Source organism: Leishmania infantum, chromosome 5, assembly GCF_000002875.2.
Source record: "Leishmania infantum JPCM5 genome chromosome 5".
NCBI lineage: Eukaryota > Euglenozoa > Kinetoplastea > Trypanosomatida > Trypanosomatidae > Leishmania > Leishmania infantum.
The window spans coordinates 267,137-282,616 of NC_009390.2; the positions used below are offsets into that span (position 1 = coordinate 267,137).

General features: G+C 63.9%; 4 protein-coding genes across 4 annotated transcripts; all 4 read left to right on the top strand.

Moving 5' to 3' along the window:
- Positions 1-903: 903 nt before the first annotated feature.
- On the top strand, positions 904-2,733 carry LINJ_05_0730 (conserved hypothetical protein; the record flags this gene model as incomplete). The annotated part of the gene is made up of 1 exon (XM_001462999.1): positions 904-2,733. One exon carries the CDS (start codon positions 904-906, stop codon positions 2,731-2,733), a length of 1,830 nt encoding a protein of 609 aa, XP_001463036.1.
- Positions 2,734-4,621: 1,888 nt separating this feature from the next.
- LINJ_05_0740 (conserved hypothetical protein) lies at positions 4,622-5,716 on the top strand (the record flags this gene model as incomplete). Its single annotated transcript, XM_001463000.1, has 1 exon — positions 4,622-5,716. The coding sequence occupies one exon, from the start codon at positions 4,622-4,624 to the stop codon at positions 5,714-5,716; it is 1,095 nt and encodes a 364-aa protein (XP_001463037.1).
- A 1,204-nt stretch (positions 5,717-6,920) lies between these two features.
- Positions 6,921-9,395, top strand: LINJ_05_0750 (conserved hypothetical protein; the record flags this gene model as incomplete). Its single annotated transcript, XM_001463001.1, has 1 exon — positions 6,921-9,395. The coding sequence occupies one exon, from the start codon at positions 6,921-6,923 to the stop codon at positions 9,393-9,395; it is 2,475 nt and encodes an 824-aa protein (XP_001463038.1).
- Positions 9,396-10,465: 1,070 nt separating this feature from the next.
- Positions 10,466-15,058, top strand: LINJ_05_0760 (kinesin-like protein; the record flags this gene model as incomplete). Its single annotated transcript, XM_001463002.1, has 1 exon — positions 10,466-15,058. The coding sequence occupies one exon, from the start codon at positions 10,466-10,468 to the stop codon at positions 15,056-15,058; it is 4,593 nt and encodes a 1,530-aa protein (XP_001463039.1).
- Positions 15,059-15,480: the final 422 nt, after the last annotated feature.

The window sequence follows — 15,480 nt, forward strand, 5'->3', positions numbered from 1 at the left end:
CTCGTGCGTGAGAGTTGTCTTGCGCCGACCTCCAGCCGCCTCTAACTCTCCCCCCCCTCCCACCCCACCCCACCCCTATCACCCTCTTCCTCTCTTTGAGCAGTGCTCAACGCAGCCACCGCCGCTTGCCGAGATAGGTGTCTACAGAAGCAGGAGTGCACATACTCTCGTGCAAGCACCACCACCACCACCCAACAGTGACACCACAGCAGCCATACATCGAAGCAACCAAACAACAGCCACCCACCCCTCCGCGCAAACTCGGCTGAAAGCACCGTCGTCATCGGCATCTCCCTCGCTCGCTCTCGCCCTGTCATTGCGTGGGTGTCGGTTCTTCGCGTGCACTGGAGGGACACGAAACGACGAACGGGCCGCAGGAAAGACACGACACGGCAAGGTGCTTGTGTGCGCAGGCTCGTCGCGCATCACAGTGCGCCCAAACTCCCGTCGATCGCTCGCTCTCTCCCTCTGACCCCTCTCCCTCCTCAAGAAACAGCGCCGTGGACCATGTCGACATCGGACTCGTCTGTGCTGAAGAAGCAGCGCGCAAGGATCGCCTGGCTGGAGGCGTCCCTGGATACGAGCATTGTCGCCTACGAGTCTCACCGCAACGCGCTCGAAAACGTCTACGCGTATCTGGCGAAGTGGCAGCAGTCGCCTGGCGAGGGGTGCATCCACATTAGCCCAGCAGCGTTAAGTGAGCTGCTGAACGACATCGACGATGTGCTGGAGCAGTGCGCGCTTCGGCTGCAGCCCATAGACGGCGCAACGCCAGCCGCAGATTCGCCGACGGAGCAAGCACACTCGGAACACTGCTTCAGGGGCGCGCATCTCTATCCTGACAACGCCCGCGGAACGCGTCGGAACAAGGCAGTGCCCGCCCCACCACAGCAGCAGCCCCAGATGACCTCGCGGTCTGTCTCGGAGCTGTCGAGGGGGAGCCGCCCACGCGGGGCAGAGGACGATCTGCATGAGGCATCGACGGCGACGACGGAGAGCAGGCAGCACCAACAGCCGAAGCCGGTGTTGCAGTACCGCCCGCTGTCATCGTCACGCTCCCGCACGTCGTCTGTGCTACCGGCGATGAACGAGAGAGAGGCTGCAGCAGTGCAGCCCGTGTACACGACGAGCGCCGACTCAACGCCGCCGCCGTCGCAGGCGGTGGCCGGCTCGTGGAAGCCTCAGCCGAGGCCTCGCGCGCAGCCTCGCGACCGGATGGGTGTGGCACTGACGCCGTGGCCCATCATGGACGACAGACAGCAGCCAAGTGGCACCGCAGCCGGTCCGGTAGATCGCACTCGAAGTGACCCGACGCCGCCGTCGGCCCGCCTGCGAGCGGAGGAGAACCACGATGAGCTGCCCGCACCGCAGTACAGCTCTTACAAGAGAACCGGGCATCCGCTACTGCCCTCGCCGGAGCGGCGCGCGGCCGCGGAAGAGCTCGCGGAACTCGCGGCGGCCGAGGAGGAAGCAAAGGCGAGTAGCGCATACCAGCAGTCTTTCGGCGGGTGCAGCCACAGCCGCGAGAGCGAACGCAACTGTGTCAGCGCCGGGCATCGCTGGCCTTCCCCTTCCTCCTCGCTGACGTCGGCGTCGCATCAGCTGCCGCCCCCACCGCCTCTGCAGGGGGAACAACACGGCCAAAGTTACTGGAGCGAGGAGCAAGACATCCCATATCGTCGGGGCTCCTCGGCAGCTGGCGAGCACCGCAGCAGCAACACGGGCGCCGGCAGCCACGTCGGCTCGGGCCGCTCTGGCCTGTCTGAGGAGGGCCCATACGCTGGCATTGCACCAGCAGCCGCGAGTGGGCACCGGGCGGCGGCGGCGGTCACCTCCCACCACTCGCACCCGGCGCCGTCGCACCAGCAAAGCAGCGCCGGTGGTCGTGCTCTCAGTCGGACATCCAGCACCCTCAGGGGCAGTCCCTCGGATGCCGCGGTGGCAGCCCTGGAGTCGCTATCTTACGCGTCGTCCTGTGCCCCGCACCGTCCTGGCCAACCACGCGGCGGCGCAGCCGGAGCAGCAGCAATGTACGCAGGCCATCCCGTGGAGGCGTCGCAGGCAGGCAGCCTTGGTCTTGTCTACACTCCCAGTGTGACGCCACAGCGGGACTCGGACAACGGGGCGGCGGTAACGGCCCCGCAGCAGCTCAGTGAGCGCCGCCGCCTGCGCACTTACAGCCAGCGGCCCATCGCCCCGAAAACGAACGACAGCAGCCAGGTCGAGTCCACCGTGTATCATCGTCGTACGTTGTCGCCGTCTGCAGGCCGGAAGCCTTTGCGGGCCGACTCGCCAGAGACGCTGCGCTTTATGGAAAGGGAAGACGCCTTCCTCGAGAAGCAGCGGCAAAAGTTGCTGGGGGAGGAGCACCGCGACCCTCTCCAACCGCAAAACGACGCTGGCGCCACGCTTTACATCACGGCTAATCCTGGTGGTCAGCCCGTCGCGAACGGCGGCAAGGCTGGCAAGGAGGCGGCGCCGGAAATGACGGCCGTCGAGGAGCAGCTCATCGCCGAGCACACGATCTTGCGCACGCAGCTCGAAAAGATGCAGATGGAGATGTCCATTGCGGTCGCGCGACACCGTGAGCGCGGAAACGAGCAGCGCTACACGCAGCTGAACACGCGCATGAAGCGCGTGATGAAGGACTTGGACAGGGTAGAGTGGGAGCTGCGCGTCGTGCGCAATATTGATCGCCAGTCCCGCTCACAGTCTCCCGCGAGCGGCATATAGACCCGCAGCTGGGACGCTTGGTGCCGAACGCACCGGCACCGGTAACCGCTGGGAGAAGGCGAAGGGCGGGCAGAGCCGTGAAGGCGGGTATGATGCTTCTGATGGGGAGGGTGTGGACCGAGTACGGCGACGATGGTGACCGGCACTGATGCATTATGTGTTATGTGTGTGGGTGTGCACCTTTTTGTCTGCCTCTCTCCCGCTCTCCGCGCATGGGACGCGCGCCTGCGGGCTGAAGGAGCGGGAGGAGGGGGGGTTACTCACCAGCTCCAGGGACAGCACGTCACATGACATCATACACGCCCGCAGTGAAGTCTCTCTGTGTGCCTCGTACTCTTTTCCAGCCTTGCTGCTGCTGCTGCTGTTTCTCCAAGAGCGCCCTTTCTCAGGCATGACCCCTTTCTGCACGCCGCATACCCACGCGTCGCCCTGGCCATTGCCGTTGATCGGTGGGGTTGTCGTGTCTCCTCCTCTCCGCGCCCACCACCGCCAACGCTCTCTCTGCTGCTCCCGCCCATTGGCATTACTATTATTTCTGCTTGCCTTTCTCTCTCACTTGCCCCCCTCCCGTGTGTGTGTGTTCGTCTGCGTTTGGGTGTCTTGCGCGTGCGCGCCAAGTCACCGCCTTCCTCATCATCTCCTATGCTGATGTTCACCACACTCGCCCACACACACGAATGCAGGTTCCTCCTCCTCTTCCCCATCTCTCCTCGTCTTCCGCTTGATCTCCTCTCGAAACATCGTCGCTGCTTTTCAGTTGTACTCCTCTTCCTCCCTATACATTATATATATATATATATGTGTGTGTGTGTATGCATGTGTCTGTATGTGTACGTCTGTGTGTCTGTGCGTGTGCGTGGATCTTGTTACTGTCTTCTCTTGCTAGCGCTGTCCCCTCCCCCTCCCTCGTCTCTGTTCATGCGTGCGTGTGCGTGACTCGGTGCAAGTCTGCTTGTGCTGGTGTGCACGGGTCAGCATGCGCGCGCACGCGCGTTCGTTTCTGTCCTCCTGTACGCTTCTGTTTGCAACCTTTAAACCAGATCGACGCACGCCCTCCACCCCTACCCCATTTCACGCCCCACCCCTCTACTTGGACAGCTTTCGCTGCCTCTCACCGCCACCACCACACCTTTCCTTCAAGCGACGGGAGTGCCAGACGCTAGTGCTGCTGCTGCTGGTGGTAATGGCAACGCCACACGCGGGGCAGACCTCCTGCGTGTGGCGAGGTCATCCTGGCGGGAAAGGCGCGCTCTCCCTCGCCCCTCATCGCCCTTCGCGCTTTTCGCGCTGGTGAGCAAGGGATTATCAAAGGACATGATCCGCATCGGTTTTGTTCGTCGCCACGGCCTCGCCTCGAACCTCATCGTCGCCGTCAGGGTCTCTCTCTTCTTCCCTCCCTCTCTTCCGCACGGCTCTTCGCGCGACTTTTCACCGTCCTCACGCAACTGCACTGCACCCACAATCCTCCATCGCCCACGCTTTATGCCCCCCCTCCCACGCCCACCCATCCTCAGCTCGCAGCCACGTTGGCTCTCCCGCTATCACCTGCCTCCTCCTTCGCCCGTCCTGCTCTCTCTTCTGCTTAGCGCTGCGCCTTCCCGTTCGTTCTTCATACATTATTTGCTTGTTGCCCTCCCCTCATCCACGGCAACCGCACTGGTCCATCACCACCATCACCGTCGTCGTCGTTCACCCGAAGCGGAAGCAGCACTCGGTCTCTCCCGTTCCACGCACTCGGCCCTCTCTGCCCCTCCCCCCTCTCCCCCCTCCCCCGGTGTAGCCATCAAGGCGTGACGGAGAGCGGCGCGTATCTGACCCCTGACCTTGTCCCGTGGCTCAGGCCTGGAAAGACCGACACGCGTGCGCACAGTCGTGTGTGCTGATCAAAATGATGTCCTCTGCAAGTCTCCTGGAGAAGGTGCCCCAGCCATGGGCGGCGCTGGTGCGGCCATTCCTGCAGCGCTCGCACGAGTTCGAAGACAAGGAGCCGCTCGTGGCGTACTACCTGCGCACGCACGTCGCCTTCCTGTGCATGCGGCAGCGGAGCAAGGAAGACAAGGAAGGCACTGCCTTCCTCATGACCCTGCTGGACGCGCTGGAGGCGAGCAAGGCGCGCCTCGGTACGCAGCTGCAAGGCGTTGATGGGCGGACGGTGCTCACCAAGTTTGCGCTCATGCTCTTCGCCCGCGCCGATGACGCGGAGCGGACCGGGAACGCGTCCATGGCGATTGTGCGCCTCTTCTACACCGCGTCCGTGCTGTTCGAGGCGACGGCGCAGTTCACCGACGACGGCGCCATGGACTCCGTTGCGGCACAGAAAAGCAAGTACGCCAAGTACATCGCCACCCGCATGAAGAAGGCACTCGACAAGAATGAACCTTACGTGAGCCCCAACAAGCTGGAGGCTGCGGACGACGATGCGGCGGGCGGTGTCGGCAGCGTGAATGGCGCGGCCCAGACGAACACGTTCACGACGGCGCCGGCGAGCTGCTTCATGCAGCCGGCATCGCAGCCCACGTCCGTCTCCAACCGGGCGCCAGCGCCAAGCACCGCGCACGAAAACTTACCTGCTCCACCGTATACGCCTCCACCGGCGACGCAGAAGCTTGACACACCGCCGCCACCGTACACACAGGACGCCGACACTCAGGGACGAAGCAAGACACCAGTGCAGCCGTCCCTCATGAATAACATGTACGCGCCACCGCAGCCTCAGCACCCATCACAGCAGCAGCAGCGGCTCTCCACCAGCTCGGCGGTGCCGAGCCTCCCGCCGCAGTCATCCTCCGCGCAGCAGCGGTACGCGGCTTCGCCGAGCGCCAGCGGCGGCGTCGGTGCGACCGGATTCAAGCCCTCTGTGGACCAGATGATCGACGCCCAGAAATTGGCCAGCCAGGCAGTGAGTGCGCTGCAGTTCTATGATTACGAAAATGCGAAGCAGCAACTGGTGGCGTCGCTGCGGGTGCTGAACGGGGTCCAGTGATGGCGACGACGATGGTCATCCTCAAGATGGCGGTGCTTCGCTCTGCAGGATGAAGCTGGTGGAGCACGAAAGGAAAGAAAGCAAGTGCGAAACGGCAGATGCGAGGGTATGGAGGATCACACAGCCTGAAGAGCCCCTACGCAGTGTAGCCGACACTCTCCCACGCAGCTTCTCCCTACTCCACATCGTGTGCCCTCTTTTCGTCTGCTGTGGCCGTATCCCGGCAGCGTGGCGCGCCTACATGTACGCGCGCACTCGTTCTTGTGGGTGTGGAGGTGATGTTGCTCACCTGGCAGACGAAAGGAAACACGACAGGGGAGAGAGAGGGGGGAGGCGGGCGGCGGCGACGCGGATGGCGTGTGCATGTGTCTGCGCCCTCGCTGTCCCCGTCCTGGTGTTGCATCCATTCTCGCGTTACTAGTGTTCCAATGGCGTGTCCATGGACTTCGCATTCGCTTCTATTTTGGTTGTTGTTGACGGAAATGTGTCCAAGTAGGTGAGTCGGTGGGTAGGCGCGTACTAGGCCGGGTGCCGGTGCGTGAAAGCCCGCTGGCATCTCGAGAATATCCCTCTCCCGCTCTGGCTTTCCCAGCACCACCGCCACACAAACACATACGCTTCTCTTCTTCATCGCCCCTCTGGCGAGTCGTTCGCCCGCGTGCATAGGCCCGGCGTGCGTGTGTGGTGCGTGCATCACCAAGGTGTGTCACGGGCGCGCGACTCCACGGACCACAACAAAAGTGTTTACGCTCGTGCCTTCAGTGGCACGGATAATAGCAACGGATAAGAGACGTCCTGTCCGCCCACCTGCTTAGGGCGTGTGCCACCCGTATGGGCGCCAAGCCCAAGGCAGGCGCCGGTGCACGCCGACACAAGCTGCGAAAAGGGGCGCGGCGCCGTTCCAGCCCATGGCACCTCCCCTCGTCTTTCACTGATACCCATCGTGCTCCCTCCCCCCGCCTCTGCCTCTGCCTCTGCCTCTCGCGATCTGTGCACCGTCCTCCACACGCAAGCATCTGTGCAACGCCGCATACGCAAGCAAACAAGTCTAACAACAGAGACACGGTACAGCGCCGGCTGAGGCGATCACCATCACAGCCGAGTGGAAGCGGCGCAGAGAAGGCGTTGCACTCCCACACGCCCGCACGCGTGCAGAGGGTTCAGCTCAAGTGGAAGGGAGGGACAAGCGTCCAACGGCATCGTCATGATAACCTTTTTGCTTCAGCTTTTCGCCAGCCTTGGGCTGCCGCTCGTGGCGTTTCTTCTCTACAGCCATCTCGCCGACTCAGTCCACACACGCGGCAACGTCGCTGGAGGCGATGCTGGCGCCGTGGACGACGCCATCATCTTCAGCCAACGGGTGCGGGCGGAGCTGGAGCAGCTCGATGTGGCCTCCGCGCCTCCCTCAGCAGCGCCGGCGCAGTCTCCGCCGCCGGCACGCATGACGCCCTCACCGGCAGTGGCGGTGCCACCAGCCCCCGTGGCAGCTGAGATCTTGATTGCCTACGCAACGCAGTCGAAGAACTCGCTGGCGCTGGCGCACAAACTGTTCTCACTCATCACGGCACAGCTGCAGACAGCATCGCCGGCAGCAGCTGAAGATGTCATCTGCCCGCTCGTGCGGGTGATGGAGATGCGTGAAGAAGAAGTAGGCATCAAGAACGTGTGCCGCGTCGACACGCTGCTGGAGCAGAACCAGTACGCACTCATCATCTTCATCGCCAGTACGTATACGGACGGCGTCGCGCCGCCGCGGTCACAGGCGTTCGAGGCGATGCTGAAAGACGCCTTCGAGGACCACCGTATCCCGCGCAACACTCTCGGCCGCAAGCGCTTCGCCGTCTTCGGTCTCGGTGACATCGCATACGGCGAGGAGCGCTTTAACGCCTTCGCCAAGAACCTGCACGAGTGGTGCCGCGGCCTCGGCGCACCGCCGTTCGTGGTCCCGCCGGTGTACGCGACGGAGGCGAAGACGCAGTCGCTCTTCCGCATCTTCTCCACGGCGCTGCTGAAGTGGGTGAGTCGCGCCACCTTCCACACGGACGGCACGGTGACCGTCAAGAAGAAGTCCGAGATGGTAGCGACCAGTCCTGCGGCTGCCAGTGCCACGGAAGCGCGCAGCTGCAAGGGTGGTAGCGCCACCGTCGCGACAGCGAACACCTCCATCATCTCCGCCGCGGCAGGGGGCACGTGCGGGAAGGAGGGTGGACCTTGTGCGTGCCAGCAGTCGTCGCAGCAGCTCTGCGGCAGCAGAGCCGGTGGAGACGGCGATGATGGCTGCGCGTGCCGCAAGGCAGACACGATTGCCGACGGCGTTGCCGTCAGCAAGAGCGACGACGATGACGACGACAGCAACGCGGAAAACGACGGCATGGACGATGTTGAGGACCTTGTGTGGGACGGCACCGACGACGCCGACTTCGACCTCAGCAAGGACCCGAGCGAGCTGCCCGAGCTGCTCTACCCGAAGCTGCGCCAGAACCTGGAGAAGCAAGGGTACCGCCTCGTCGGCTCCCACTCGGGCGTGAAACTGTGCCGGTGGACCAAGTCGATGCTGCGTGGTCGGGGCGGGTGCTACAAGCACACCTTCTACAACATCAACTCCTCCCAGTGTATGGAGATGACGCCGAGCCTGGCGTGTGCGAACAAGTGCGTTTTTTGTTGGCGCCATCACACGAACCCCATCTCGCGCCACTTTCGATGGAAGCAGGACCCGCCGGAGCTGCTCATCGCGCAAGGGATGGCAGGACACTACCAGATGATCAAGCAGATGCGCGGTGTCCCGGGCGTGACACCGGAGCGGCTGGCCATGGCCATGCAGATCCGCCACTGCGCCCTCTCCCTCGTGGGTGAGCCCATCATGTACCCGCAGATCAACGGCTTCTGTGAGCTGCTGCACCAGCACCGTATCTCCTCCTTCATGGTGACGAACGCGCAGTTCCCGGAGCAGCTGCGGAACTTGAAGCCGGTCGTGCAGCTGTACCTTTCCATCGACGCCCCAACACCCGAGGAGCTGAAGCGGATCGATCGGCCGCTCTTCGAGGACTACTGGGATCGCTGCCTCAGCTGCGTGAAGGAGCTGGCGAGGAAGCAGCAGCGCACCGTGTTCCGGCTGACGCTGGTGAACCAGTACAACACTGAGAACGTGAAGGCGTACGCGGACCTTGTCGAGATGGGGCAGCCTGACTTCATTGAGGTGAAGGGCGTCACGTACTGCGGCACAAGCAGCAACAGCACGCTGAACATGAAAGACAACGTGCCGCGGCATGACGAAGTGGTCGGCTTCTGCAAGGCGCTCTGCGCCGAGATGGCGAGCCGGCACCCACACTACCGCACCCCGCAGATGGACAAGGAAGAGGAAGGCGGCGGCGACGTGATTGTCATCCCGGCCGAGGAGCGCAACCGCCCATATCACGTAGCGTGCGAGCACGAGCACAGCTGCTGCGTCCTCATCGCACTCGACAAGTTCTTCTTCGATGGTCACTGGCACACCTGGATCGACTACGAGCGCTTCTACGACCTGGTTGAGTCGGGGCGCACGGACTTCACCTCGCTAGACTACGCCGCCGTGACGCCGACCTGGGCCACGTACAACTCAAAGGAGAAGGGCTTTGACCCCGAACAGACACGCGTGGTGCGCAAGAACGCGCGACCGACAACAGTGACGGCCAGCTGCTAGTCGCGCAGGCTGCAGCAGAGCTGGCGTATAACGATCGTGGACGCGCATGATGCGGGCACGTGAGGACGGTGCCTTTCCTGCACACTTGCCTCAGTGCCCTTGCCTGTCTGACGCTTCGCCTAAGTCCTTAATTCGATGAGCGTGCCCTCGTGCACCTTTGCCAAACACGCAGCGCGAGGCGTCGCAGGATGCCCGCACACCTGCTCATCGCTCGAGCGCGCGCCACTGTCCGATACGGTCCGCCAAAGGGAAAGCGTCGTGGAGGTCGAGGAAGAGGGGGAGGGGGAAGGGTTTAAGAAGAGCTGCGGCGCGTCTCTTCCAACGGTCGTGTCGGATGAGGCGGCTGTGGCTGCAACACTTCGCTCATGTAAATCGCGCCCCTCCCCTCCCTATCGCTCTACATCTTTCGCCGCCTCGAGCGGGGCGGAGCACGCGCGTGTGCCGGGCTGCGTGAGTGTGTGTGTGGGGGGGAGAGGGGTTGCTCAGCCTTGCACTCTTTTCCCCTCCGCCCTGCCTCCCATGGCGCACACCCATCTTCACGTGCGCGCACGCTGCTGATCTTCTCCGCTTTCGCGCGGGTGTGCCGGTCGATCTCTCTCTCTCTCTCGCTTGGCTCGCGTACAAGGAGCCCGATGCACCCATGCGCAGTGGCCCTTGGACTCGGTGCCTTGTTGCTGTTGGGCACATCTTTTCCCCACCCCAACCACGCACGCATGCACGTACGCCCCAACCACGCGCGATTGCGTTGTGTACCCATCGATGCACCCTCTTGTCGCCATATCTGCACGGCCGGATGTCGTCATCACGCCGACCGCACGCACATGAGGCCCATCGTATATATAATATATATATATATCATATACGTATGTATGTATCTCCTCTGGTGACCCCGTCATCATCATCTTCTCCGCCTCTTGCCTTCGCCCCGCTTTGCCCGTGTTGTCGTCGTTGGTGTCTGACAGCGCCCCATCCGCACCGTCACCGCCCGTGACACACTTGAGGGTTGTGTGCCCAACCCCCCCCCCACACACACACACCACACCACCCACTCGCGGTGTTCCACGGCAGAAATGTACAGCGGCTGCACCGCGGCACGGCAAACACACCTGCTCTCCCCCACGCTGCCGCAGTCGAGCAGGAACGGCTCCGTAGCCACGGATCCACCGTCGACCGTCTTCGTTTCACCGCGCACCTCTTCGATGCACCGGTCACCGCTCGCTTCCTTCGAAGAGGCCCAGGAGGGCGACGGCGAGCGTGCGCCGCACAACTCGCTTTATGCCAGCAGCACCAATAGACCGCGTTCGTCTACCTTCATACACTCGGTGTCGGCATACCTGTCCACAGCAACGGGCAAGCGCGGTGCGAGCTCGGCGGCGACGACGGTGCGGGCATCGTTGGCGAACGGCAGCAGTATCACCGGCAACTCAGCATCGAAACCGCGGCAGTCGCGGCATCAGCCCAGCCTAATCATCGCCAGTGGCTGCAGTAGGGGCGCGGTGCACACGCGTCCCGCCGCCTGCAGTAAATGGATCTCCGGGCCACCCGCCACAGCAGCAGCAGCAGCAGCGCCACCAAAGGGAGCCGCAGCAAGCCCTGTGGCCAGCCCAACTTCCCCTATCCCCTCTTCTAATGCGGCAGCGGCACCGCGGAAGCAGCCGAATCGGAAGAAGAGCGTCGCGTCGCCGACCGTAGCTTCGAAGCGTCTTGCAACGTACACGGCCACAGCCACCACCACGAGGTGCGGCACCCTGGCCCCGGGGGTGCATGAAGACTCCTACACGAAGCTGGAGAGCCCGAAGGGCCGGATGCCTGAGTCGGACTTGAACGACGCCAACGAGGGCGTGGACTGGGCCTGTGTGAATGTCGGCCTCGGTGATCTGGTGCTGGAGAGCATGCAGCTGGCGAGAGCGAGCGCGGCGGCACCTCAAGCGGACTCAGTGGCATCGACTAGTGCCGGCAACGCGGGGCAGGACAAGAACGCGGGCGGCGACAGTGGGAGTATGGCTTTGCCACCACAAGGCAGGACGTCGCCGGCACCTGAGGACGGTATCGCCACGGGGCCGGCAGTCATGGTGGCAGATGACGACGTGGCCAATGCGGATATGAACATCCTCGTAGCGGTGCGCGTGCGTCCTCGCACCTCGTTGATAACGGCCAAGGGAGCACCGTCGACGTCTCCTCTAACTGATACGGCGGCGCGTCGTCTCTTTCCCGCGTCATCAGCGTCGTCGCACAGCGCGGAGCAGCAACCGCCATGCGAGCTGCGCAGCAGCGGCGGCGACTGGGACGATGCTTTGAGTACGCAGGCGAGTACCGCCGGCGGCGGCTCACTGGTTGAGGAGCGCCAGCGGACGACGAACAGCACCCCCAGCCACAGCGCCACCGTGCGCGTGCGGCGGTCCGCGAGCAGGCGAGCAATCCTGAAAGCCGAAAAGAACGACACCGGCAACAGCGACAGCAAGGGCAGCGCATCGAAAGAAGTCTGCGTGAGCGCCGACGCAAGGAACGGCTTCATCGACTGCGCCGTCGCCGTCGCTGCGAACGCCTCGGGCGGGGCAAGCACGCCGGCGGCGAACGGTGCCGCGGCTGGGCAGCGAATCCGCACCCTTCGCTTCCGTTTTGACTGCATCCTCGACGACAGCGTGACGCAGGCGGATATCATGGCGTGCATCGGTCAGCGCGCGGTGGCGCGGGTGCTGCGGGGCTACCACAGCACCGTGATGTGCTACGGCCAGACCGGCAGTGGCAAGACCTACACCATTGCCGGGCCGCACGGCGGAAAGCTGTCGAGGAAGGCGTTGCGGTGGCTGGCTTCGCAGCCCGCGTCAGCCGGGGCGGTCGAGTGCGATGACAGCAACGTCGATGAAGAGGAGCAGGTGCGCGTCGCGTCTGACGTCGGCCTGCTTCCCCGCATACTGATCCAGCTGTTTCGCGGGCTGGAGGCACGACACGGCGCCGACGGGAGGCTGCAGCAGGCGTCTGCGGCGCCGACGTCATCGTGGCAGGTTACGCTCAGTGCGCTGGAACTGTACAACAACAATATGCGCGACTTGCTGCCGGGTGAGCTTCCCAAGAACGAGGCAGCGACGCTTGGCAAGAAGGACGTCTCTCGCCCATCAGCCGCGACGCGTCTTCGCCATCACGGTAACAGCAGCAGCATGAGTGGCCGCCGCGACCACCGCAAGGCCACCGCGTCAGCTGTCACGGGAGGGCGGGGCCAGCTCTCCGCTTCTCCATCGCCGTGCGCGGCGCCAAAGCACACACGTGTGTCGCAGCGCGTCAGCTCTCGGTGCGGTAACTCCGCCACGACGCGGGCCCCTCCAACGGCGGCTGCGAGCACACCACGCGCCAACTCCCATGCTGGGGCCAGCACCGCCATGGGATCAGCCAAGACAATGCCGATGAAGTGGACCGCACCGACCACCACAAAAGCAGCGCCGCAACTGCAAATTCGTCTAGGGGCGCCCGCATCGTCGGCCTCGCAGAGCTCGCCACCGACGAAGCTGAAGAAGGCAAGAGCTGTGTCGCCGCCTCCGTCGAGCTGGGCCTCGCTCCGCCAGCCCGCGCACAACGCCGGCAGCGAAGCTGTGTACATCGAGGGGCTACGCGAGCACCAAGTGCACGACATTCACGCAGCGCTGGAGGCAGTCTGGCTGGCGCTGAGGCAGCGGCAGGCGGGCAGCACAGAGCTGAACAAGAGCAGCAGTCGATCCCATGTCTTTTTCTTTGTACGCGTCGAGCAGTATGAGCGACGCTCACGCGACGGAGAGAAGCCCGCGTGGGCCACCCGCCGCTCCACACTGAGCCTTGTCGACCTCGCAGGGTCGGAGCGCGTCAGCCATACTGGCGCGCACGGCCTGCAGCTCAAGGAGGCACAGAACATCAATCGCTCGCTCTCTGTGCTCGGAAACGTGATGCGCCTGCTGAGCTCGGCGTCCCGCTCGTCGCTCTCCAAAAACTTGGCGACCACCTCGGCCAGCAGTGCTGCTGCACTGACAGGCGCCAGGGCAGACCAGCACATTCCGTATCGCGACAGCAAGCTCACGCACATCTTGCAGAGCAGCCTCGGTGGCAATGCCATCACGTTCCTGCTGTGCAACGTGTCACCGGACTCGCGTGATGCGCAGGAAACGATGTCGACGCTGCGATTCGCGAAGCTGTGCAAGAGTGTGAAGAGCAACGCGAGGCTGAACGAGACGACAGCGGGCACAGAAGACGCGCAAGCTGCGGCAGAGGCGAAGATATGCCAGCTTGCCGTCGATGCCTCGACCGCGCAGAACCGCCTGCAGCAGCTCGCGACGTACACGTGGTGGCTGGAGGGACACCTCGGTTACTTCGCGGCCGCGATGATCCACCAGCAGCAGCAGCAGCAGCTGCGGCGGCGGCTCTCCGGAACGCTGACCACCAGCGCGTCCATCAGAGCAGTCACCTCATCATCTCGCGCGCGTGATAGCAGCGGCGGTCGAGGTCTCGTCGTACCCGAGGAGACCACAGCGCCGAAGGTGATCAGCGGCGAACGAAGCGCCGGTGCTGGGAACGGCGGCATGCAGAGATGCGACAGCCTCGAATCGAGCGGCGTCGAGAACAAGGAGGTAGCCGATTCTGGCGCAGTACCAGAGGGCTGTCGTCGCAGCCCGGCGCCTGCTGGGCCTACGTCGCCGGAGTGGTGGCACCTTTCACCTCGGCCATCCAGCCCAACAGCGCCGGCTGACGACGACAAGGACGACGGCGGCGGCGGAGCGGCGGAGGCGGAGGCATATTGGCGCAGCGCTTCGGCCCGCGCCCTCCTCTCCCCTGCCTACCCCATTGCGCAGCGCCGCATGGAGCTACAGCGCAAGCTGATCGCTGCTGCGGCCGCCGCCATCACCATCGAAGATGCCGCGATGCTGTCCATGCTCTATTCGACGGACGCAGCAGTCGGCGAGGCGGAGGCCACGGCGCGTGACCGCGTTATAGACGGCACCAACCCGCTAGAGGTCTCCTCAACGGCGAGCACGGCAAGCACACGCACCAGGGACGGGGGCAGTGGCGTGCTCGTGTCTAAACCCACCGCGATACCCGTCTCGATGGGCGTCAGCTCGGCCTCAGAGGAGACGAGGGCACCTACTCGTCATCTTCGGTCATCTCCGCCGGAGCACGCGCCCGCTCTGCAGCCCTCGCCGAGCATGGCGGCATTTTCGTCTGTGCCGCTCCCCTCCCTCACTGCGAACCAAAAGCAGCCGCGTCTTGAGTGCCCCATGAACGCCATTGACACCACCCTTGCCGAGGAGCGGGCAGCGCGGGCAGCGACGCAGGCGCGGCTGGTGGAGGTGGAACAATCGAACCTACTGCTGCGCTTGCGCCTCGCCGAGCTGCACGGGCGCATGCGGCTGGAGGGGGGCAGCACACACTTCGCTGAGGTTCATCAAGTGATGAATGCGGAGAAGGCGACGAGGAGGACTGTAGGAAAGGACTACTCTTGGGCGCCGTCATCATTGGCAACCGCACCAGCACCGCTGCCTTCGCCCGCTGAGGCAAGCGCATCGCGGGTGCTGTGGCCGCCGCACTACTCCCGCGCGTCCCATGATGCCTCCCTCAAAGTCTTTCTTGCGCGCTGTGGTTTCGCCGCGATGGACTCGATGGCGCCCGCTGACGCGGCGATGCTGCCACGGCGTCTGGCCTAAGCACATCAGCAGGCGCTCCGTGAGGGCAAGGCGCACCAGAAGCCGCAGTGGACCCGCGGTGACGAGGGTGACACTGAAGCAATGCAAGACTTGCCGGAGCGGTGCGACGAAGACGGCACCGCCCGCATGGCGCGTGCAGCGTTTGGGGTAATTGCGACGGCAACGCGAGCACTGCGTCCTGTTTTCTAAAGGCTTTCGGCGGCCACACCAACACCCATCGAGGATAACATTGGAAAGTTGTTCGCGTACGTGTCTGCAGCTGCCATGGATCACCCCCACCTCGCCCTCGCCCTCGCCCTCGTCATCGTGCGTGCGTCCCGCAAGAGCGAGGACTCTAGTCCCTCGGAAGACATGAAGGACTTCTCGATGGAAGAGGAGGAGGAGGGAGGCAGCGCACGAGCACCGCCGTCGATAGCAGTGCT